General features: G+C 41.6%; 1 protein-coding gene across 3 annotated transcripts in view; it reads right to left on the reverse strand.

The window, feature by feature from the left end:
* The window catches only part of SMURF1 (SMAD specific E3 ubiquitin protein ligase 1), a 44758-nt gene that overhangs the window by 12426 nt on the left and 7555 nt on the right, over positions 1–24777 (reverse strand). For 2 of the 3 annotated variants that reach the window (XM_080354295.1, XM_080354294.1), the window contains exons 2-9: positions 7557–7595; positions 6792–6900; positions 6082–6215; positions 5924–5989; positions 4977–5052; positions 4373–4611; positions 3487–3571; positions 1298–1444 (exon numbers count right to left, since the gene is read on the reverse strand). In XM_080354295.1, the coding sequence (XP_080210421.1) occupies positions 1298–1444; positions 3487–3571; positions 4373–4611; positions 4977–5052; positions 5924–5989; positions 6082–6215; positions 6792–6900; positions 7557–7595 (895 nt within the window). Of the gene's footprint in view, positions 1–1297; positions 1474–3446; positions 3572–4372; positions 4612–4976; positions 5053–5923; positions 5990–6081; positions 6216–6791; positions 6901–7556; positions 7596–24777 lie in introns of all 3 variants that reach the window. The other variant, XM_080354293.1, reaches the window with a different exon arrangement.

Genomic DNA, 24777 nt, shown 5'->3' on the forward strand with positions numbered 1-24777 from the left:
GTGAATGTCACAAGGATGGAGCCAGGCTCTTCTCGGTGACAACCAATGACAGGACAAGGGGTAATGGGTGCAAACTGGAACACAGGAGGTTCCACTTAAATTTGAGAAGCAGCTTCTTCTCAGTGAGGGTGGCAGAGCCTGGCCCAGGCTGCCCAGGGGGTTGTGGAGTCTCCTTCTGTGCAGACATTCCAACCCGCCTGGACACCTTCCTGTGTAACCTCATCTGGGTGTTCCTGCTCCATGGGGGGATTGCACTGGATGAGCTTTCCAGGTCCCTTCCAACCCCTGACACTCTGGGATTCTGTGATTGTGAGAAGGCTGTGGAGTACGATCACTGAATGCTGACTGAGCAGTAATTAAAAAGTTTCTGCGGTGTTTCCCCCATTCGGAGACAACTTCCAAGAGCAGAACACAAAGAGAGACCTCTAATGAAACAAACAGCAGCTTCCTAAGTGGAACCATCTAACAACTGTCATGGATTTTATTCCAGCTCCATGCAAAATAACGCTGGGGATTCTTGACACAGTGGAAGTACTGCACCTACGGTTATTAAAAGAGAAAGATGTACTTGTCCCAAATAGCTCCAGGTTCATACATTCAACTATATTTATCAATCAGTGCTTTATTTGGCTTGTGGAGAAATTATTTTTTGATACAAAGATTCCCCAGCTGGCTTCAAGCACAGATAAGCCAGTGCCAGGAAAAAAGTCTGATCTTGGGCACAAGAGGCACTGCCAGGCTGCTCCAGGGCTGCTTCTCCAACAGTTCAGCTGCCTTTGCAGGATGCAGAGCTTGAGCTTATTAAATTCTGCTAAACCCGAGCCAGCTGTGCACAGCACCAGACTCCAGCTGGCTTGATATTCGTGTTGTCTGGAGCTCGACGAAGCCAGTTTGGGTCCAGCACTGAATTAGAACTGCTGATCCAGAAAGGCAGGAGCTGATGGTTGTGGAAGCGCCTGGCAGAGCCTCTGCCCCACAGCCCAGCATTTCCACAATGGATGTTCACTCCAGCACAGCTTGGGGCAATTGTGTCAAAGCAGTTTAAAGAGATCAGCGTTGTGCTGAAATAAGGAAGCCCTCCCTCAAACCTGAGCACTGCAAAGCATAGTAAAAATGTTTTTGAAGAGTCTCTGCAAAAGGGTTTAGATAAAACCAGCACTGAGAACAAATGCTCAGGCACAGAGCACTGGTTGCATCTGTTCCCCAATATCGTCATCGTGCCGTTTTTCAGCCCCTCCTGATGCTCAAACTATAGTTAAAATTGGACAAAAATAAAATGTTTAAGCAAGGTTCTTACTTCATGATGTGATGTAGCCGTGGATCTGTGAATTGTGTGGTTCTGTTGTTGTGATCTACAAAATATATCCTTCCCGAAACTGTACTGCGAACTTCCCAACCTGGAGGCAAAGGTCCCAGTTCATCACAATTCACACTGTTAAGGTCTCTAAGAAGAAAAACAAACAAAACCATTTCCTGTGTTTGAAAGGCTTTGCAAGCGCCAAATCCATACAGTTTAAAAATAACTTGAATTTGCAACTTCAGGATCATTTAGGTGATGACAGGGCTTCTGAGGGCTGGAAAAAGAGGAAAAGACATTTTTTCATAGCAAAAATTTCACACAAAAAATCCCGTTAACACTAATGTGATCCACGCACAGAAAACCAAACAATGAAGCAAAGGCCTCTGCACCATCCATTGGTTCTCCAAAGACCCCAGTAAGTTAAGAAGCTAAGGCAGGCAAATACTAAAATCACCTCTAAAAACAATCACTTCGTTAATTAGACAAGGTTAAAATCCTAATTATTTGACTTCTAAAACATTGAGAGTAAGGCTTTACCAACACATCCACCCCTTTCATCCTAGATCAATGTTTGGTCTCATTCTAAGTGCTGCTAAAGGTTGTCATTCGCTTTAAGGTTGTATTTGAATTCAATACATAGGATGTATTTACACCCACAAAGTTGAAAGCACTTAAGAGCCCAGACAACGCAGTGGAAAACACTAAGAATGGCAAGAAAAGGAAGGAGGAAAATAAGTTTATTTTTAGATAGAAAAGCTATTGTTAAGCAAAGTATTCTCTAGACAGCTGGCATGGATTCATCTTTTATCCAGGGCTGGAGACACCCCTCTATGTATTTCGTTACCTAAATCTAACCGTGCAACATCAGTATAAATGGGTAAACTGAGAAACTTTAGAAAAGGTAGAAACACACCAAAGGCTCCAATAATGTCAGAGGGAGCACAAGGCAGCCGGGGATACAGGGGCAGACAGACAAGCCTTTGTTAGGCTCCTTAAAGGAGATTATGCTTGAAAACATTTGTTTCAATCAGCTGTGCATCTGAAAGTACTTTAGAGATCTGATTACAGCAAGTTTTAACCTCCATCTGTGCTAAATGCCAAGGTTAGGTTTCTGCACGGCAACTTCGGAGTAGGAAAGCCGCCTTGAGCTAAAATCAGAGCGACCTGCGACTCACAAGACACTGTTGTGCCCACTGATGTTGCTGGTCCTGAAAACCTGGCTCTAAGATTTGTTGTGAGAGGCAGCAGCACCTTTTATCAGACCAACCAGCATCACTTGAAGAGACAAAGCTCTGGGCACACAAGCCTGACATAAATTACATGAGTGAATGTTCTCCCAATGATACCAGCTAATCTAACATCACCTATTTTCTCTCTCTCTCTCAACTTTATTTTTCATATCCTTCCACACACTGTGGTTTTATCAACACTTTTGCCTACACGACATTATATCATTTTTCTAATATCCCGTATCACATTCATGTATTATCATGTATTGTTCCCCCTAGAATCCGGTGTGCAGGTGGTCCAGAGAACAGCCCAGATTCACAGCTCCTCAAGGAACAGCACCAGACCTGAGTCACAAAGACCTGGATTAACTGCAGGTTAAGGTTTAAAGAGGCTTTACTCAGTTAATCATGTGGAGGATTCAAATTTTCTAGCTGCAAATCATTGGTCTAAAGCATAAAAAACCTCAACACCACTCCAAGTTTAAAGATGACCAGTAATCTCTCCTTCAGTTCTATATAAGCGAGCACTAATAGAGCAAAAGTTCGATACTCAAGAAACAATGGCTTTGAGGAATTAGTCACTTTTTCATTCAATTTGCAGTCCAAACTGTTTTCATACAAAAAAATAGGTAAGATTCAGGAATCTGTAGCTTCATCAAAAAACAAAGTCACATGAACATTTTAGGAAGAATGTGTCAAACGGGAATTCCTGAAGGGCTACATATTTCTTCCCTTTTGTTTGAAATGAATCACAAGTAGACAACTCTTTCTTTCAAAAAAAGCAATTCTTAACATTTGGTGAAAAGGTAACTTGGAAGACCCAAAATGATTCCTCTGCCTGTAGGTCTCCCTTTAAATTTAGCCAGGCCACATCGTAGATTTTTGCTGTTAAAGATACAGCTCACTGCCATACACACACAAACAAAAGAACCTGACGTTGTAACTCTAGATACATACCTTGGTATCCTCGGGTCATGCCACGTGCTGACTCCAGTCTGCGTGTGCAAAAAATAAACCTGTCCCTGTACCGTTGTTCTTTGTTCTATGGAAAGGGAAGAAAGATTATTCCTAGATACAAATCTGAAAATAAATGAGAATAAACAGTTTGTTTAGAGCCATTCACACATCAGCTTTCTGTCGGAGCTACGAGAAAGTCCTTGATCCATCCCACCTGATCTCTTGCAGCAGGGGCTGCTTTGTCCTTACGCACTTTCTTCACAAATTTACTTGAGTACACATTTCAGTGTTCTTTCTGAAACTCACAAATCCATACACCAGTATGTTTTAGTTTGCATTTTTATTTTTAGATCTCGAGACAAGCCAAACCCCCAAACTGGATTTCTTTACTCCTAGATTTGGTGTGCTCTTTTCCGAGATTTAAATTCTCCTTAATCTTATCCTCCCTAATCCTCTGTACTACTGGCTTCTTTGTTGCTTTTATATTTTCCTGATCTTTTCTCAAATGTGGGCTCAAACCTACACAACATGCCAAGGGGGAAGGAAAAAATAGCATTTCTGCTCTAGTTTAAAGAGCACTTGACATTCGTTCTCCCTAGATACGCAGCCAAGATTAGCAGTGAATGTTCTGCAACAGCATCATACCACAAACTCATGTTTAATTTACCATCAACCCCTCCGTGTATCCTGGCGTAACCAACTGCTAATTAGCCAATCTCAAACTCCCATCTGCGCTGCTCAGTTCCCTTTCCAAAACGCAGACCATTAGATGTAGACGGATGCCGCACGTTCTAACAGGTAAAACGCATCTCTTATTAAAACGGGAGAATTTTTCTCTTAAGTCTTTAGGGGAAGCTCCAGGTTTATAGTTCTGGAAAAGTCTTACCGTAGCCTTCTGGTAGGTCAGGCGACTGGTGACCGTGGGGCCTGTTCTGAGGTGTCTGTACGTGACCTCGGACCTCAGGCGTCCGCAGTCGCTGTGCCTGGAGCCGCTGATCCTGCCCGGGGGACTCGACGAAGCGACAGTTGCCTCCCCCAGCAGCGCCTGTAGTGTCTGTGTATGGTGCTGGTTCCTCCATAAAACAGCTCAGCGGCCTCCCCGGCCCGGAATCTTCATAAACCGTTCTGAAAATGGGGAAACTTCAAGAGTTTCCATCACAGAGACACGAATGCAGAAATCACCGTTTCGCTCTCTCTCTCTCCATTACTTCAAACACGGCAACTTTTAACACAAGATACGCCACTTTCGCAAGGTTTTCACACCTCAAATTTCTCATGGAAGTGCTGGAAGCACCGGTAACACAAAAATACCAAATCTACCCAGTTTAGCTTATTTACTTCAAGTAAGTATCCAGCTATAATCTTACTACTGGAGACATATTCCTACACAATATATTAGTCACACTGGTATTTAATATTTCTAGTGTTAATGGCATGATTTCCACATATAAACCATTTTTCTAATGGAGTATAAAGAAAGCAATCCTTACCCTTCATTCTCCAAAAGCCCTCTACAGTCTACTACGGAACCTCCTGTGCCTATTCTGTCCCGTGTCTGTAAACTGACTGAAATAAAGACCAAACAAATGAAACTTAATAATAAAAGAACAAGTGTTCCCTTAAAAATAACATAAAGCCAAACAATCTACATTTATACAGGGGAAAACATTAAGGAAAGCTATATCCTGCTCGAGAGCACATCACTTACCAAAACTCATTCTATAACCCTGAAGTTCATTGTTTTTTTTAACAATGGAGAAGAGAAAGCGGAGGCATCACAACATCAAAACTTAAGCTGAGCCTATTTTTGTAAGTATTAAATGTTAGGATTTACATTTGTGTTTCATGAGGACCCTGAAAGGTCAGCTGGAAAGGAATTGCTCACCACTAGATGTCATCATGACGGTGAGAATTTGGATTTTGCCAAATGTATTTATTTATCAATGAAAAGCTTGGGTTGGAGGGCAGCAAAATGATGTAAGATGGGGTAAATTAGTCGTAAAACTAGCACTGTCCTGTTGAAATTTGGAAATGGGTTGCATGAGTCCAAGGTATCAAACCAGCAATTGGCAAATTTCCTTTTAATTCCTCCAGATCCTCTTTTCCATGTAAGATTATCTTTGCCTGTCGCCTCAGCCCAAATGCAGTCCCACAGTCACGTTTACCCTTCCAGAGCTGCATTAGAACCTTTGCCAGACATATTCCCTCTTTGTAATATTGTTTCCCACTATCAACTGAGAGAAAACAAACTCCTGTGTAGGAGTACAACATAAATTTTTTCGGGTTATATGATTTAATCCCATTAAAGTCAGAAGAAACACCACAGAAAAGGCACAGAAGCACTAATGACTACAAGTTTGGGGTTTTTTTTAATACATCATTTGTCCATATAGTAATTTACTCAACAAGATAAAGGTTTAGCCGAGAGTATTCTTACCCACTATTTGGCCTCGTACGGCATCGGTATCCGTGGGGTTTAGTTTGCATAGATCCAAACGTTGGTCTGCAAATGAGAATTGGAAAGATCAACAAAATCCTGCGTGCAGATACAAGGCAGGAAGGTTCTTGATCGCACCAGGTAGGAATTGCTCTTACATCCAGTATCTTTTAGCCTGCTGATGGCGTTGGAGAGGAGCCGCACGCACCCCAGGAAGCCAGCTCCCTGCTTCTTGTGGATTTTTTTATGGTTCCATACGCTGATGGTTATAGAATCTGTCTTCCCCACATATCTAGAAAAATACATATTAGAAGAGCAACTTTAGAAAAAATAATCTCTTTCCACTCCACAGAATTTATGCTTTATTTGGTACAAATTCTGATACATTTTAGTACCTTGGTCATGCTGCTTTATTATAAATACAGAAGTGCTTAAGCCTGAAATGGTGTTATTAATTAATTACTGCGCTACGATTTCACACAGCATGTTAAATTGATGTGGCTGCAGCATGAATTTAACTACAGACAGCCTCATTAAAAGCTACGCAACAAGCTGATTAATGTACAGAACTGTCAAATTTATGTTTCTAATAAACTGAAGGAAATAAATCACTGTAACAAGGACAATCTTTTGTATAAGCTGGACTGCACTGCTCCAGCAGAGCTCAGCCTAAGCAGCTGTGCTGTGTGCCTGACACCCAAATATTTCCAAATTCAAACACCTTCATTAACAGGTAGTTTCTGCTTGCAAAAAATCAGTCTTCCTCAGCAAATGTGACGCTTCTCACTAACACAAAATGAATATGTAGTGTAACACCTGCATTCTGCTTATTAGATAAATAATTTTTGACTCTTTATGAACAACTCACAGGTCGTAATGCTGGTTCCACTTGGGGTCCAACGTGTTCTTCACAGTGTCAGTTGAATGGCACTGACCTGACCCATCAACAACTATTTTTGCAAACGGGTCGGGAAGTCCTGTGGAAGGGAAAAGGTGCTGTTAAACAACATGCTTCGGAGCTTGTTGCTTCCAGGATGACAATATCATGAGCTCCCGCTTGTTCCCCCCTCAAGAAAGGGAAGCTGTCATTGTCCCAAAACTGCTTTAGTAAATCCAAAATGGATAATTGAGTTCTTAATTAGATAACGAACTTCTGTCACACAGATTGGTACCTGCCAAACATTGTGAAAGCTTTTAAAAAGCAAAAGGTTAAATGCGCTTAATTTAACAGTGACCCATGCATACTGATAAGCTGTGATTTTTATTCAGTCCTTAACAGAATATTGAGAGTGCGGCGCTGGGATGTTTTACCGGTACCCTTGGCACGCTTTACAAAGAGAGGCATCTTTGGGATGGACGCTCTTGGTAGCGCACAGAACTGGAAGCAGCAACACGCTTGTGCTCTCATCATTCCAACTACAATTTTTGAGTCCTTGGGTTTTTCTAACTCTGGAGTCTACGCTCTCTAAGTACAACTCAGGGTAACGGGTACTCCTGTAGTAACGCAATGTTACCGCAAGAACGGAACCACAGAACAAAGGGCACACATTGATGAGCCACGACAGTAATGCACATTCTACAAATAAACCTGATTAATCAAGAGCGGAAAGTTATACAGTTAGGGCATACTCACTGAAGAAGTCCTTCTTTGCAAGGTTCTTGGCACATAACACTGCAAAACAAAAGAGCAGATAAAGACATCTTAAAACCATATAAGAATTGTTTTTACCAGCAATCACACCAGCTACAAAACTACCTGATCATAAGGCATTAAAAAAATCACTCAAATATGAAACAGGAGTGTTGTTTTCTTTATCTGTGATTGGAATATGTATTTACATACAGAAAAAAACCCACTTTCCTTTTGTTCTATTGCTACAATATGCAGAAGACTTAATGAATGTCTCTTTGTGTCCAACCCTAGTTTGCTTACAGTGCATGTTTACGTGAATAGTAAAGCAGAATTTTGTTTGTTGTCTCAGAACCCGCCTATTTTAGAACCAGTTTTGAGCCAAGGATGGTTGTGGGACTCCTGGCAGAGACCCCCGTGCTAAGTCCTTTCAAATACAGCGCAAACTGCTCTTTGCACACTAAAGGTACATCATACCTTGTAAAACAAAACATGGGAAATAGGCTATACAGGTGTAAACAGTTTGCAAACACCAATAGGTTCTGTGGGAAGTACAGCAGTGATAAAAAAATGGCATCAATGTGTTTTCCTATGAAAGAGCCACAAATGAGACATCATTTCCCTCTCTCCAATTCTACTCAATAGCGCAGTAGTTTAAGCATAAATTAGATCAGGAAACTCACATCAATCTCCATTTCTCCTATGTCTATTACCAGCTACAAGCTTAATCTTGCTTTTCGATAAGGACCGCTCAGTACAATCTCAGCAATCCAAGTTGTTCGGTGCCCATTAAATTCTTCTAACAGGCCAGTAAAAATAACCACGGGGCCAATGATGAAAATATTAGAGCTCTAACAAATGTAAAACTAGGATCCAAGAGAGGAAGAGAACTCTAGAAGACCCAACTATTTTTGAGGTAGTGCCTTTCCTACCCAGTTGGGATCTTTCTTTGTATTGGGGAAAGTGAAGATGTGGTATTTGTGGGAACAATCCTTTTAAATATATATATATATATATATATTTACATTTCTACTAGAATTCCACCTCTCAACAAAGCAACATTTCCCACCTAACACAGGCAGCAGAATACAAACCGCCTCACCTCACGTGTCAAGCAAACAGACCAAAGAACTTCACAATTTAACCCAGATGTTCATGGGGAAAAAATGCATAAATCCTCTGTATTAGTAACAATTAAAGCAGCTGCACCAGGAAACTCTTTTTAGAATGGATTAAAAATTACTTATTTCTTACATTGGTTAACTGCATAATCAGAGAAAAAGCTTCTCTTGTATTTTGTTGAACAACTGACCGGACAAGAGAAGCCTGCGGGACTACGGCAACTCGGCCCAAAACAACTCGGGATTACAGACTCAGCGGCCGCTGTTCTCTGAAAGCACAACAGAGCAAACCTCGAGTTTCCTCTTCATTCAGAGCAAAAATACCAGAAATCAGGGAATAAGTACAGGTCAAATCAGAGCTTGTATGTTCCAGTACTAGGCAAAAGGAATTTTAAAGTTCCTGTGAGTGGTGGAGCTGCTTTTTCTTTAAATAAAATCATTCATTTCACTTCCCCATCGCCAATTTTAAGAATACATTAATGAGCTGGAAAAGTATGCCATCTGTAACTATCTGCATATAGTCTGACTATATAATTATTACCTTTATTCTAGATTTCAGGTGTGCTTTCTAGAGCTAACTAGCAGCAGGAGTTTCTGAAGCTATTATTGAAGAACTGTATTTTCTCCTTTAACTCTTTTCCCCCTGCCACAGGATTTCAGTCGACAGCACAGGAGCCCGGCTGCCAATTCCAAGTTGTGAAACCTTTAATTTCAGCTTGCAAAGATCATTACTCCTTCTTGTAAGAAAAATACTGGCACAAGACCTAATGGCCGAAATAAACCTTGATGGAGCAATCTCCAGAATCAGGCTGCTCGAGATGGACCACTGGCTCAGTTCCACTATTTGCACATTAAACCCATTAGAGCAAAAAAAAAAAACCCCAATTTTTTTCAAGTGCCCTAGCACTTAAAAGCCATAAATTTCTAAATTCCCGTAAAGAAACAGGTGCCAAAGGGACATTCTGCTCTCAGCTGGGTATGTGCCAGATTTGCTTCTTAAACGCTCTGTCCCCAAGAAGACTTTAACACTGACTGCTGCTCCTCCGAGCCCCAAACCCGGGAACTTGGGTAGATTTAGCTACAAAGGTTTACAAATTATTAATTATTAATTTTATCCCTGCACCAGAGGCAGCGCAGGAGAACAGGATGGATACTTATCTGCAAACCAGGCACTCAGACGTACTTTGCACAAACCTCATTTTTGCCTCATTTCCAAAGAGCTTTTTCCTTTTGCTTTCCTTTCTTTTAAAGGACAAAGGTCTGGGGCTTGTCAGCAGGAGCAATCTCCCTGCATTTGTTGCAATGTTACAACAGGTACTAATTCTCCTGACTTGGGCATTTCCATTCTGCCTTCTCAAAGTCGACCGACTTGTTTCAGCTTGACACAGTATTTGTTTACACCCCGCTCTGGATTGCTGCACAGCACCCAAGAACAATTCTTGTTTAATACAACAGATCCCAAACAATACTGAAACAGTGTCTTTACAGCTAGATTGTAATATTTATAAAGGGATGGGAATGTTGTTTTTCAAGCACTTGCCATTATTGAGATAATTTGAAAGGCCAAATCAGCCAGCTGGGTAAAGGACTAGTGTGAAAGCGGATTTGGCAGGGGGTGAAGAAAGGACGAGCCTTGCACAAAGTCAGTGTTCACCCTGGGGATGCCTTCGATGCAGATGGAACTTGAGAGAGCCGTGCGGTTCCTCTGCCAGCCCCGGGTTGTCCGTCCGGCTTCCAAAGCACAAATGAATCATCCGCTGCGGTTCAGGAGGTGCCGCAGGAACAAGCTACAGACGGGTGTAGTACGGAAAGCACAGTGAGGCTCCCCTGTCTGAACAACCCAACTGAGAATTGCATCAGAAAGCTGCTGCTTTTATTTCATTCCTTTTTCAGTGCCGAGACACCTATCTCTGCAGCAGCAGTGGTTTTTCATTAGGGAGGCAGAGAAAAGGCAGCCTGGGTGAGGAACCATTTCAAATATCCCCAGCCTACAGAAATCAAAGCCTGGGTGTGCAGGTCCTGAGTTGTCAGCGCTCCAAGGACGGCTCCGCGTCAGCACCGCGGTTACCACGGCAAACACACTCCGTCCCAGGGCACCGCGCTGAGATGCTACAACCGTTTTCAGCCGCACGGTGCTAACGTGCTGCGACTGTTTTCAGCTAACATGCTACGACTGTTTGAGTAGGTCCCAGCCTGTACCAATGCAAAATAGGAAGCAAATTTGCACTGGGGACTGCATTCATTCACACTTTGTGAATTAAAGGCAGGAGCCTCCTTCCTCAAATTAAGGACTTTTACACGTGGACAGGATCTGAGCTAACAACAGCCTTCAATTTAGTACTCGAGTTAATTCTGAGGACAAGACTAACCAGCAGCATGGCCACATCTCCCTTAGGAAAGCAGGGGAAGGTCACACGAACGATGCTGGCACATCCACCGCGCAGCCATCTCTGCCTTTGATACGCCAGGTTAATCATTTGTGCTTGTACAAACAGGCAGCTGGATTCCAGGATACATTTGTTTTGCTTTCTGACAGCAGACAAACACAGGCCAGCAGGCTGATGACGTAGAAAGGACTCTACTTAATGTTTACTTCTGTGTAGACCATCTATAATCATGGAGATATGCAGCATAAGCATCAAAAGCATCAGAGGTTGGTTGGTTTAAGATCCAAGCAAGAAGCAAGGAACAACAATGGAGGAGAGAGGAATAAAGGTCCTGACACAGAATGAAACTAAAGTTATATCGCATAGCATTGAAAAATACAAAGAGCCACAAAGGAGGTCAAATTTGAAGCATTCAAGTAATGGAAGCATCTCGGCCGACGCGTCAAAGTCTGCTTGGCTTTGGACTTGTGACGCTGGTACCGTGTGTTGGGGTTTGGGTTGCTCCATGCACACCGGCTTATGGGCTGGTTTCCACAGCAAAATTTCTGCCATTCTAAAAAACCTATTTTCAGAAGGCTGCATGGCAAAACTAATACGCTTGAAGTGTAAAAAAAGCCTCCAAAAAACCCCAGAAGAAAGCCAACATCAGCTATTTCCCACATGCTGCTCTAACACCCCAAAGCGCTGTGGCCCACAATTAAAATCTTTGCTGAATCTGCGATGTGAAATCACATCTCCAAATGGTTCAGCGTGTTTTGTGGAAAATACTCTGAATACCACAAGCCACCCCTTCTGAACTGCCTTTTGGAATGACTCTGCTCACCATTCCTGTTCTCCGCACACAACTTTAAACGAGACCTCGCTGCGGATAAACGTCTGGCTTTATTTCTACTACTAGGCAACCCATGAAGGCTTTAAGTGTCCTGGTTTTTTTAAGGGTGACAGTCATTTATATTTGGCAGGGTACGAAAGAAAGGGTTTAATGGGAGGGGAAAGATGGTTGAAGGCACCAAGTGTGTGAAAATGCAGTTTCTTTACAGCAGCCACATTCACTGAACTGACATATCCCATTTCATTCACAAATTGGAGTTTGAATTGTCACCACAAAGACCAAGGTTTCTATTCTAATACTTTTTTTGTTCGCTTTAGGAATACTTTTGCTCTTTGTCTGCTTGAGACTGAAATGCATAAATGCACAGTCTGCTTTAACTTCTCAGTAACCAAATGTGAATCACAGCAGCGCCCAGCACGCAGAAATAGATAAAAACACAACTGAAGTCTTCATTACATTTGCCAAATAACCCAATTAGCTGTACAGAACTAATTTTATATAGACGTATACATTGAGTGGCATTCGCTACCGATTTTCACATCATGGTGCTGCCCAGATTTGCAATCTGACATGTAAACCACCCCAAAAAAACCCCGAGACCGCTCAGACTTCAGGACCAACATCATGCCCTGACGCTGGAAGACTCTGCCTGAACTCATGTAAACCAGACCTCGACTACCAGATTAAAGCAATGCTTCATTTAAAAAACGCCTCAGTTCTCCGAGAGTTGCTAGATTTGATACACGGAGCCTTTTTGTGGCCCTTTTGTGTAGGCTGCAGCAAAAATCAAAGCCTCTTTTCAAGGCATGTGCTCCTCGTGGGCTGGAACTTGGCTTCGTGTAGCCAGTTGCAAACACTAGACGACTTTGAAGAGATCTTCAAAAAACCACACACCCAGAAAAAGCCATTTTTATTAGTCCATTAACATGTCATTAAAGTATCTGCTCAGCCAGGAATCAAAATTCCATCCTACCTAAGCAGAAATCCGTCGTGAATGAGAGTCAGTCCTCGTAGTGCAAACAAAACCAAGTTAAAATAGAAGAGTTTCGTCTCCAGGATTCCTAAGAATTACGCAAAGTGAAAAGTCCTGCTGGGCACGGACCACCAGTAAACCTTCATACGCACATATACACACCAACGAGGGCTGATTTAGCTCTCAATAACATAAAACATTAAAAAAACCAGCACAGGACTATCGCAAGGACAAGACTCACGACATTCCCAGTTAACGGAGACTGTGTGCAACACAAGGCCAGTGAAGCAAATTCAAGAATGAACCGAGATGTAAAACATGGAGAAACACTCTGAGTTATGGAATTAGTCGAAGAACTTTGCAGGGATAAGAAAAAGGGAGATCAATAGGAAACGGAGCGAATGATGTACAGAATCAGAGAAAAGCACGCACATCAGAGGTGGAAATAAGCAGATCCAATTATCCACCATACTAAACTTTGCTTTCTCTTCCCTCTCTGCTCACCCGTAACAAATGCCTGATATAAAGGCTACTTCCCAGATTAAATCTTTCATTAAATCCTAGCTATTACATCAGTTTTCTTATAACTTTGCTATGCTTTCCTCTAATCCAGGCCAAGAACCATCCCATATTCTCTACACAATCTCCTATTTCCCACTCAGACAACAACCCCAAGCTGCCCATGAGATTTATTTGCCCCATGTTCTACGGGGCAAACTCCAGCTATATTAAATTCCTACTTCTTACTCAAATTGTATTTCCAGGTGTGCGGTGTTTCATTTATTTATTTTATAGAACAAACCTTTAATAAACTGCTGGGGCAAGAGTGAGACCACAACTGGTGAAACCTGCTCTGTCCTTCAGAAGATGCCCCTGAAGCACCGTCCTCATCCTTTTCTTTGCAGACCGGCCCCCAACATGTTCAAAGCCCAGCTGCTTTCTTTGAGAACAGGGATTCAAGAGGTAAGGCGGTTATTACCATCTCCATTATGCAGCTATTCTCAAAAGAATGCCCTATTGATCACACAGTTCTACCAGGGAAAATGTAAACGGAACCTAAGGTCATTTAAATCCACTGTATGGTATTTGAAACTCAGTCCTGCATCCTCATCAACACATCTGCCAGAATCACAATCAAGTGGAATAATATGTTTGTAGAGATTTACCAAATTCAGTGACGTTTTTGCACTGTTATTGTGCTCGAATAGTCTCCCAGCCCTCTGAAAATGGAGTGTATGCTCAGGCTTCAGCTATAGCGTCAGCTTCTGTATACGCTACTAAGAAATAGAAATATCTGGAAAGAACGCAAAATTTCTCATAAAACTACATAGAGTATCATCGTGTTCTCAGGGCAAATACAGTCTCGTAGCTGACAGCTAAATGTAACAATTTCAGCGACAAAATTCCTACTGGAAATTCAAAATGGCATTTTACTCCACACTTACTGTGCAGGGGGTAGTTACCGGGACCAAGGCAATTCTGGATTTCTACCCGTACACCTCTTGTATCTTCAGCCACACACACTCTCATTGAATAATTCATGTTTTCAAAGCAAGAGGTGTCTATCAGGTCGGGTTATCTGCACAGCGTGCACATACTCGTGCTCACGTTGTGAAAGAAACACCATCGTGCGCTATGCAGCATCATCACCACAATCAAGTTAAAAACACGCCGCAAAACTGTGTGGCTCAATTTTCGCAAGTTACATTAAACCTAAGGAATAAATCTATGCTGAAGTCTTAATACTTCGCTTTTAGAGTTACCCAAGCACTGAAAAAGCATCTGGAAAAAAATTCCTAAAGCATGAAAAACATGTTCCTCCACCCACATGCACTCATAGCTCAGATTCCAAACTGAAATTTGCTAAGATTGCCAAAAATATTTTGCACTTTTAACACTTGGAGTTTCCAAAGCACCTTTTTCAAATCTAGACAGATGTCAATAGCTAACAGGACCATACACTTACCCTGACATTGCTCACAACACGGCCCAGGCTGAGCTCAGGACCAAGCTCAAGCCCAGCCTTACTCCACTAAGGGTCCTTTCTAGAAATACTGTCCAAGTCTTCAGACGTATAGATTTAGTTCTCTGGAAAACACTAGATGAACACCACTGAATTATAATCAAATATAGAAAAACCAACAACCCTGAACACTGTAGATATTACTTAGGCAGGAATTACATATTAAATAGGTGACACTAACGGAGAACGGAGTCCCTGTGCAGCACTGTCTGCTGCTCCGTCAGCACTTCATTTAGGTGTGTTTAATTTAACATGCCTCTGATCTGCGCTTTCATAAGTTAAATGTATAAAGTGTTAAACACCATATTTTCATTACTTATAAGAACTCTCCTGTGCAACTGATCATTTGCTTACTAATTCAGTACAGAAAGGGCTTTTTTCAATAAATATTATGTTCACCATAAAACACTGAAATTTAGATTCCCCGTCTCCCCGAGTATTCTCTACGGTGCTACGCATAGTACTACTACAAGTATATGTTTTATAACCAGTTTGTCAGACTCAAGTTACATTTCTGTATTAACAGCAGCTTTCCCCCCCCATAAAACCCCATCTAATTAATTGGAGCTTTTACAAGACATTCATTTCCTAAGTCCGGGAGGAAAACCTGCACAACTGCTCTCTGCTGCTTTATAAAGGAGGAAAAAGTACAGAACAAGAGACCAAAACCAGAAGCAACACATTTGCGGCCGCTTACCATACACCTAGAATTAGCAGAGAGCCCAAGCAATCAGACCAATTAAAACAGATCCAGCCCTGGGGTCCTGTCCAACGAGCAGAAATGTTTTTGAAATAATAGGAAGAGAACACTCGGCTTTTGTTCTTTCTAATCCAGTGTTACCTCCAGGTCTCTTCATATACATGTCGTCTTGCCCCAAAATATCTGCCTGTTTTGCAGCAAGCAGAAGAAAAGTCATCTGACCTTTCACTGCAAAACATGTAAAACCTGTGAAAGTAGAACCGTCGGTACTGAAAATCTTGGCAAAGTTTGACTAGATACAGCCAAGCAACATTTCAATAGGAACACTGAATTTCTGTCAAACAGTAAAAGTCTAAAGCATCCAAGCTAAAATGAAGCGTATTTTTCAGTTTAAAACTTAAACCATATGTTTTGTATCTCCAATGAGTGGCTGGTATTTACAGCCCTCCACATACAGGTAGTGTCAATATTTCCACAAAGCAATTTGAATGTTAAACACCACTGTAAAGGAGGAAAACCAAACACCATTTAACACCACCTCAATCTCAGTTTCCTAGACAGAACCAGTATTGAGCTTCTTTGATATCTTACTGCAACTAAGTAAGGTACAAAATCAACTTTATAGGAACAAAATTTTCCAACGGGGACATTTAAATAAACAGTACAAAATAAATGTCTGGTTTTCATCAAGCGCTAAGTAAGATTGCTTAAAAGCAGGAACATTGTTATTTAAAAAATGAATGGCGTTAGGTTATGTGTAAGTTGTAAACTATGTAAACTATTAGTTCATCCCATGAGGGCTTAAATGTATCAGCAGAAGGGGTTTAGTTTAACAATTCACATGGAACGTTGCCTCGAAACTAAATATACCGGTTTGGCTCTGGTTGGAGTCGGGCTGTTAAACTCGGTATTAAACCAAAGCTGCACTGTGAACCAAGAGCAGGAAGCTGGAAGGGAACTGCTTAGGTGACCTAGGACGCTGCTGATGCCAGCAAAACTAAAAATATATGTATATATATATGTAAAATATTTTAAAACACTGAAAATAAGAAACAACAAATTTTGCCTGAGCAATTTTTAGAAGTTGTAGTTAAATGTATGTAACAGTGATGACCACAATATTCAAGAATCCACATTTCTTCATTCATTCTGAAACACTGGACTGAACTATCTCCAATATAGAAATTCCACAGACAAATAAATTCAGCCTATAGAACATCATGTATTTTAAAATAACAAACCTCAGGGAAAATGGTTCACTGGGCTTAAGTTGTTTCAATAGAACTCCGACTCATTTTGCATCTCTTTAATAACTGGACAGTCTTACAACAAAGCAGTTTCTAGAAATCTACTGCAAAGAGTCACACTTACAAGCACCTCTTCTAGCACTACGAACAACTACACTAACTGCTCCCAGCACAAATTCCAACAGGTACCGCCTGACTTTTCAAGAGGCACAGTCAACACCCCCAATTTTTTTGCAGGTAAACACAAAGCATTCTTTCTTCCAAGCAAGGCATTGGTACCGTATCGCTGCTTTAAAACCACATACCTTGCGTTAACTAATGACTTACAAACTTCCCCTAATTTCTAGCGCATCTAGTTGTTTTCCAGGCTGGGATTCCAGCTGAGGTGTGCTGAGTGCTTCTTGGCGTGTATGGCTGGAAACATAAAAAGCCTTGAGTCTTGTCACATAAAGCTTTTCTAAGCCTCACCGCCAAAGCAGCTTCTTCATGCTCTTACAGCTTTTGCCTTCCTTATTCGCAAATCTAGTGTTTGTTTTGCAGTAAGAAAGATAACGAACAGATGAGATGGAGTGGTGCTTTCTGACCAGAGCGAGAGCAAGCTCAGGTTTAAAAATGAGGGCAGTGCAAGTCAATATTCAGTGAAGAGTTAACAGTGTACAAAGAGCAACGAGTCCATTTTGTTCTAGGCTACTTTAGCGAACAGACAGCCCAAAATTGGACCAGCTGGAATTAATTCAGAAGTACTTGGTTCTCCCCGGGCTGTCGTTATCAACCTGAGGATAACAAACATACGGATCATCAAGTTCAAGTTGGTGCTGGAAAGAAGAGGCACAGCCTAATAGCCCATAATAAACAAAGTTTTGATCCTAAGTTGGATCTTAGTACTGAGCTCTAAACGCTGTTCGTGTCTTGTGGGGCAGAGTGTAGGATTTGCCCGCGTTAGATGGATTTAAACATGTTACTGACTTCTCTTGGTGATTACCTTGGTACCACTTCTTGCACACACAATGTTTAATGCACAGTTTAACCTCCGTTCTTTTGCCGGGTTTCAACTGCTGTCAATACAGAACAGAGAGCACAGATTACTGAAACGGGAAGACTGCATTTGCTTTAAAACACTTAGTCAAATAAAGATTGTACCGCAAAAAACCTCCACAGAGTTGCTCAAAACACCACCTGGATACCTTGCGGTAGCAAATCTGGACTAAAAAGGAGGTGAGCGGATTTATTTGTCACATACGACTGACACCGCATGACGAGAACAGAACAGGGTTCCAAAGAAAACATTATCCAGTGTTTTTCCCAAGTCCATTCAGCCGGGTTGAGCAGCAACTGGTGTCTCCATTACAATTTCTTATTCAAATTATATCCATCGGGTTCCAGATGATTCAAGAGGCATATGCAAAAAACTGGAAAAATTACACTTTGCCCAGGTAAAATATAAAAAATAATTCAGAGTGATGAAGTGCTCAGCTAGAAAAAGGGAAAAATCACTTTAGTAACTTCAGATACAAAAGCTGAAATAAAAGGTGCAAAGTTTAAATTCAGGAAGAGGAAAGAAAAGTTGTGTTTGCCCAAATTAAATTCTTAGAATCACTTCTGATTTTGAACCAAACTGATTTATAAGATTGTTTTTAATCCCTGGAAATTTTCAAAGCTAACACCTTTGGTAGTTTGTTTCCTAATTATTCAGGCTGTTATAATCCCTTTTGAAAAGATGCTACGAGCCGCTCTTTGCTTTCTTTAAGCAGCTTTTTTTCAGTTGTTCGAAGAGCTCGGCTGAAACCCACCTTGTGTGACGACGACAAAACAGGGGAAGCACCAAACACAGATTTTTGGTGTTTGTGAGGGCGGGGGTGCTCCAGGTGAGCCCTGGATACCTGCCAGTCAATTAAGCCGTCGGAGTTGATTAGCCCGGCCCCGCGCCAGCAGCGCCCAAGCGGGAGGTGACACCAGTGTCACCAGTGTCACCCGTGACTGGGACGGACTGGGGTCTGTGTGTGTGTGTGCAGAGCAAGGAAGCTGTGGCAGAGGGGAAGGGGAATACAACAGAAATGAGGCTAGTTCCAAACAAAAGACCACAATTACAGAGATATTCATAGCTTTTGGAAGCTAAATTTTTATCATTTATTCACCTACTTGTGTTCTTTCTATTAAGAAAGTACAGAATCGCTATTTTCTTCTATAGTAGTCCGTCTGTTGCAAGAAAAACATACCTGGGTAACAAACTCTCCTAGGATTTAGTATGAAAGATTTTATGTAGAGAAAAAAAATAAATCTGGTTTTATAACCAGTGCCATTTAAGAGCTACAATAAGAGAACGGCGCCTTAGCGACTTCTTTGTTGCTGCCGTTACTATACGACAAGTCTCGTCTACAAGAAGCGCGTAGACACGCTCTCCACAATCCACCTAATCGCGCATTAGTCACACAAGCGGTAAATCCCTCCGAGCACTTTGGCTGGGGTCATGCAAACGCTGCATGAACTGAGTTACATCAGTTCTCGTCTGATTTCCAGGCAACGAGCCGCACGTGACGCTGCTCTGGCCGAGGAGCTGCGGGTCGATGTGGGTCCGTCCTGCCCGGAATGGGCTCGCTCTCGAGGGACTCGCAGCGGCGGGACGCGGGAGCTGTAACGAGCAATGAGATTATTGCTGCTCCGTGCCAGTGCGTTCACACTAGTCTGGAATAGATCATCAAGGAATCCAGTGCTCGCACGGCAAAGTATTCCACGTGTCTTATGGCCACGCTCCATCTAAAACGTTAAAATGGGTTTAGAAGGTTGACAGGAGTGTTGTTGCCATTAAACGGAAACATCTTCCTTCAGAAATAATTAATCACCCGCTGTGTTTGAGTACAAATATCTGGATCTACCAGGCGTGTGTTTCAGCTGAGCGGCAGCGAGATGGACAATCAGAAACTGCTGCTGCTTCAGAGCTGGAAGCAACGCTGCTCGCTTGGAGGTGAAGGGGGTACCGAGGGGTTTCCTCCCCAAAACATGCTCTGCATGGACGTGGTTAATCAATAACCTCACGTTAGCACCCCCTTCTTCCAAACGCAATTTCCAATTAGTACCAAAGTTCAGCAGATCTGCATCATATCAGCGTTATCGATCTTACACAAGCAGAAACATCCTCTTCACTTTAGGGATTTTAAACAAAATGTTCAGTTCTTGTGTGACCTATAGGAGGCACAAAACTGAGAGCTGAATAGCACCAAACAAGATTTCATGAAAAGAAGGCTTTTATTCAGAATAAAGCCGTATCAGCCTATGTGTTACTCCCTTGTTCTAATTATATAGGACAGCATCTATTTACACTGCCAAGTTAATGACTTCAAATTTGATCAATAGTCTCTGTTTGTTCAGCCCAGCGCCACTGACAGTCACCAGGGGTGAATGACAAAACAAACCGCTCAGAGCCAATCTACGGTTGAGTAAGAAAACCCAATTTGCAATGGCAAATACCCTTCGATTGAGTCGGGAGGTGGGCAGGGAGGTCTGTTGCCTGCGGCCATCGACACATCCCCTTTCCTTCGAGCCCATAAAACATGTAGCCATATTATTCTGCCAACAACCAACTCGTGAGTTGAGTGACCTCAAGCAGAACATCCTGGATACAGAGCGATTCCAACCCTTATCTTGTACCATCTAGCTATGTTAAATATTTCCATTTGTTTCCACATGAGGCATGGTAGGACATGACAACAGCAAGAGGACGTCGCTAAGGCTGTGGACCATAAGTAGCGACTTCCCTCGTGTCACTGTACACACTATAGAAGGAAATTTCCGTTGGAGCAGCTTCAAGGAAGGCTGGAACCATCTTCTTGAAAAACATCCTTGACTGAATCTCCGGCCAAAAGATGCTGGGAATGCTTTAGTTACAGCCTGGCTTCAGAGAGCAAAATAAAACTAGAGTTTAGAACAAAACCAGATAATGTGCAGCTTGCATGTAATGTACTAGTGAAAACCTTTCTTTAAATTAAAAGAACAAACGCTTTCATTGCAAAGTTAGTTTCTCGACGCTGCCTTAACCGCAACATATACGGATTCCCCCCCCACCCTGTGCAATCTTTTTAAGAAGAATTTTCAAGCTACTCAATAAAGGAAACCCCCTTTCTAACGCCAAGCGCATCCACAGTCACAAAGGCTGGGATCTCGATGGAAATGTTTCGGTGCATTATTCTGACCAGGATGTTTGGTTACGATTTTCTCAACATTATACATTCATTGCCTTGCCTGTCGCAGCAACTGTTTGCTATTTTCCTTATCCAAAACCTCAGTGTCCACTAGGTCAATAAATTACAATCCCACTGCTGCTCCAGGATACCCGATGTCTCTTCCTAAACAACCTCAGTGTATGTATATTCAGCCATAGGATTTTATGCAAGTGACACCACTCAGCTGTAGGATCCTGCAACAACAAATATGAAGAAAGTTCTGAACAAAAAGGTTTTTATCAAACCGCTATATTAATGTACCCAAAGTCCAAAATTTAATATCATTAAAAAAACCAAAACAAAAACTATGAGGACAGCTGGTTCAGTCAAAGCCTAAGACGTTTGCTTTCCATTTTAAATTGATTAAACAGACTCGATACATTACATTTCGCATGGATGGTTAACAGTGCTAATATTCCAGATCAAATGAAATGCTGTTAGAGGAAAATTCTCACTAGGGCCGCTCTCTCTGGTTATATTACTTGGTCTCACAGTAATTTAGTATAACGGAGGCCTAACAATTTCCCTGAACAGGATTACAGGAAACATGTCTTCACAGTTCACGACACAGAAGCTCTCAGAAATATCTATTTCTTCACTACCTTCTCCACACAGGGAATGCACTTGAAAACAGGCTAAAGTGTGCTTTGTGAGAACCATGAAATATATGTAATGGCTTTTGTTTGTTTGTTTTTTCAAAGGCTGATGCCTATTTATCAAACAGCTGAGATATTAAAAGCAGAGCTTTTATCTGCATTCATGTCACTAACAGGACTTGCACACTTAGGAATCTGATACAACTCCCAGATAGAACCGAAAGATAGCCGAATCTAATAAACTATTTTCATAAGAGAAAAACCTTTAAACACCATTTCACTCCTTACTAAAATAAACTGTGTGGCACTAATTTGAAGTGATAGTGCTGCTCTTTTAATTAAAAACTGCCAGTAGGAGGCTGATGCATTGGCTGGTGCTGGGAGCGACGCGCTCGCGGGATGCAGATGCATCTTTGTGTAAGGAATTAACACACAATTTCATCTGGGTTAAAAAAGCGAAACAAAACCCCTAAGTCAAAACAAACACATAGGGAGTGTTATTACAGGTGCCTGATAAAGTCATCTGGATGTTTTCCTCGGCGAAGTGAAGTTCTGGGAGAAAAAAACCCCAGAAAAGTCCAAACACGCTCAGTCTGGTTGTGCAATTAGGAGTTTAATTCATGATCCTGATTTATCTGCAGAGGCGTGGTGGACTTAATAGAGGTATTTTTCTCCCCTTCACAGCTCAGAGCTCCTCTTCCACACCTCCTGTCCACACACCCGGGACAGGAGATTCATTTACCAAGCTGGAGACCCCAGTATCACACCTCTGTCCTTATCAAATCTGACTGAAATCAGATGAAGAACCAACAATTAGTTAAAGGAGAATGATAGGTGTGATCCCTTTTCCAGCCTGGTAGTTTTTCGGTCTGGAAAAGAAGATGAAGCTTGTCCCACAAGTTTATCCATCAGCCTGATGATGAACTAAGGCAGCACCACCTCCCAAAATCTGGAGACAGCTCCCGTGTGCCAGGTTTCACAGCTGATTTGTGAAAGCACCAAAAGCCTAGAAAACTGATTAATGTTGGCTTTCCAATCTAGAAGAAAACCATGCAAAAATATTTGCTGGATCCTTCTCCGCTTGGTCTTTCAACATCTTAATTCCAGCCCAGCAGAAGAGGCTGGTACCCATGAGCAGAACCTCCTGCACGAGGCTGTGGTTGCTGCCACCATAAAAAAGGGCTCTACGTTGCCACCTGGAAGCAAAACCATCCAAAAACCCCTTAAAATCATCAGCTGCTCCGCCTGATAGAGCCCCCCTGGTGAAGACACGTCACAGAAACAAGCAGGACATTTTGCCTTTACTTGGTATACGGACCATCGAAGAGAAATCAATTTATCCAAAGGTTTCCACTCTATTTACTCACCACTCCTACAATGACTATTTCAATCACGTTTACGCTACCAGCATCATCTCGAGCATCACAGATTCATCTGATCCCTTCTGGTGTTTCAAAGTCTGTTTTCTCTCTGCACACTCGTAGGATTTACATCCTAAGGCGATGATAAAAAAAGAAAAACTGGTACTACTTCCCAACTGGGCTTTTTATTTTCCTTTTTTTCCCCTTCTATCAAAAATAGTTCTCGTCTCCGCTCCAGTTCCATTTGGAAGTCGCACATGCAGACTTGATAAGCATCCTGCGAAGGAAATGCCTCGAATTGCAGACTGCTTACAACACATTTTCCCAAGCAACTTTTTATAAATCTCATTCGATGGCTGGTTTGCTAATTTCTATTCAAGTTTATCAAAACATTACTTGTAGACAAGTCAAATTACTTCTGTGATTGAACAACAACAAAAAAACCACCCCACGCTTGTGACTGTGAGTCTAAGTTGGATTATACCGAAGTATTATTTATCCTGTTACTAGACAGACCTTTCTAATTCTGAGAAGGTATTTAATTTTAAGCTATACAACACAACGCAGAAAAGCGCCTGTTTACATGTTTCTTTTGTTTGCCTAAGTCTCCTACCAGAGCAGGTAAAATCACTACTGATAATTATTGGAATTGATTTCATTACCCTAAGTAGATCTAGAGGTTACATGCTGGTGTCAGACTGACTCTCATACCTGTGCTGGTTTATTGTGCTGTAGCAGACACATCTAATTAATACATCTAGGAACAAAAAAAGCCTATTAACATTCAGTTCCCTGAACATCTTGGAAATGTATGCACAGGTTAAAAAAATAATACAAACCCCAAAAAACGACACCAGCTGCAAGGATAACGAACAAGGCTTCCCTGGAAGGACATCACTTAATGCAAGTCTGAATCAAACCCAAATTCCTTGCTCTTCTAAATTCTGCGCTTGTGTAGTCAAAAAAAATCCCAAGATGTTAAAGGGACAGCACAATCCATACACTCAGTTCATTTCCATATACAGCCCATACATTTCAAAAGATGTTTCCTTTTCAAGAAATCTTTAGGGTCATACACACTATATACTAAAAGATGTAAAAAACTGACCACAGAGACTCAATTTTCTGCTGTAATGTCTGGTTTATTTGGAGATGTAATAAAGACAAAATAGACACTGGGGCTGTGAGGAAGGAAAGTCAGGACCAGCAAAAACGAGAGTTCAGCCTGATGTTTGCAGCTGCCTTGAATAAATAAAAAGACAATTATCTTCAATGGGTTTTTAACCTTTATTTAAGGAGACAAATATAACGGATGGCTTTTCATATAGTGTCCTGGAAACTAGGGAGATTCATCAGAAGAGATTTTAACACATGCAAATTTAATTTGCCATTTTGTGAAGTAAACAAGAGATGGAAAGTTTAAATTGATAAGAACACATGGGGTTTATTTCAGTCTAACCGTTAGAGGAAATAGGCAGGTTTTGTGGAAGGCAAAAACACAAACATATGAAAAGGTCAAAGAAAACACTGTTCCTCCTAATTTGCTCATTCAAAAAATGGTGGTTTAGCCCAAATAATGACACATATTGAGAAAGACCTCCTCAACTTGAAGAAAAAAGACTGCATCCTATTGAAAAATATTTCTTTACCTGCTACAGGTTACCAATAAAAGCAAAAACTACAGCACAAGAAAGATAATACCATGTTGTTGATGAAAGAAAGAGCATCAAATTCTATTTTCTTCAGCAGGGCTTCTTCATAATCAAC

This window comes from Nesoenas mayeri, assembly GCF_963082525.1.
Source record: "Nesoenas mayeri genome assembly, chromosome: 15".
Classification (NCBI taxonomy): domain Eukaryota; kingdom Metazoa; phylum Chordata; class Aves; order Columbiformes; family Columbidae; genus Nesoenas; species Nesoenas mayeri.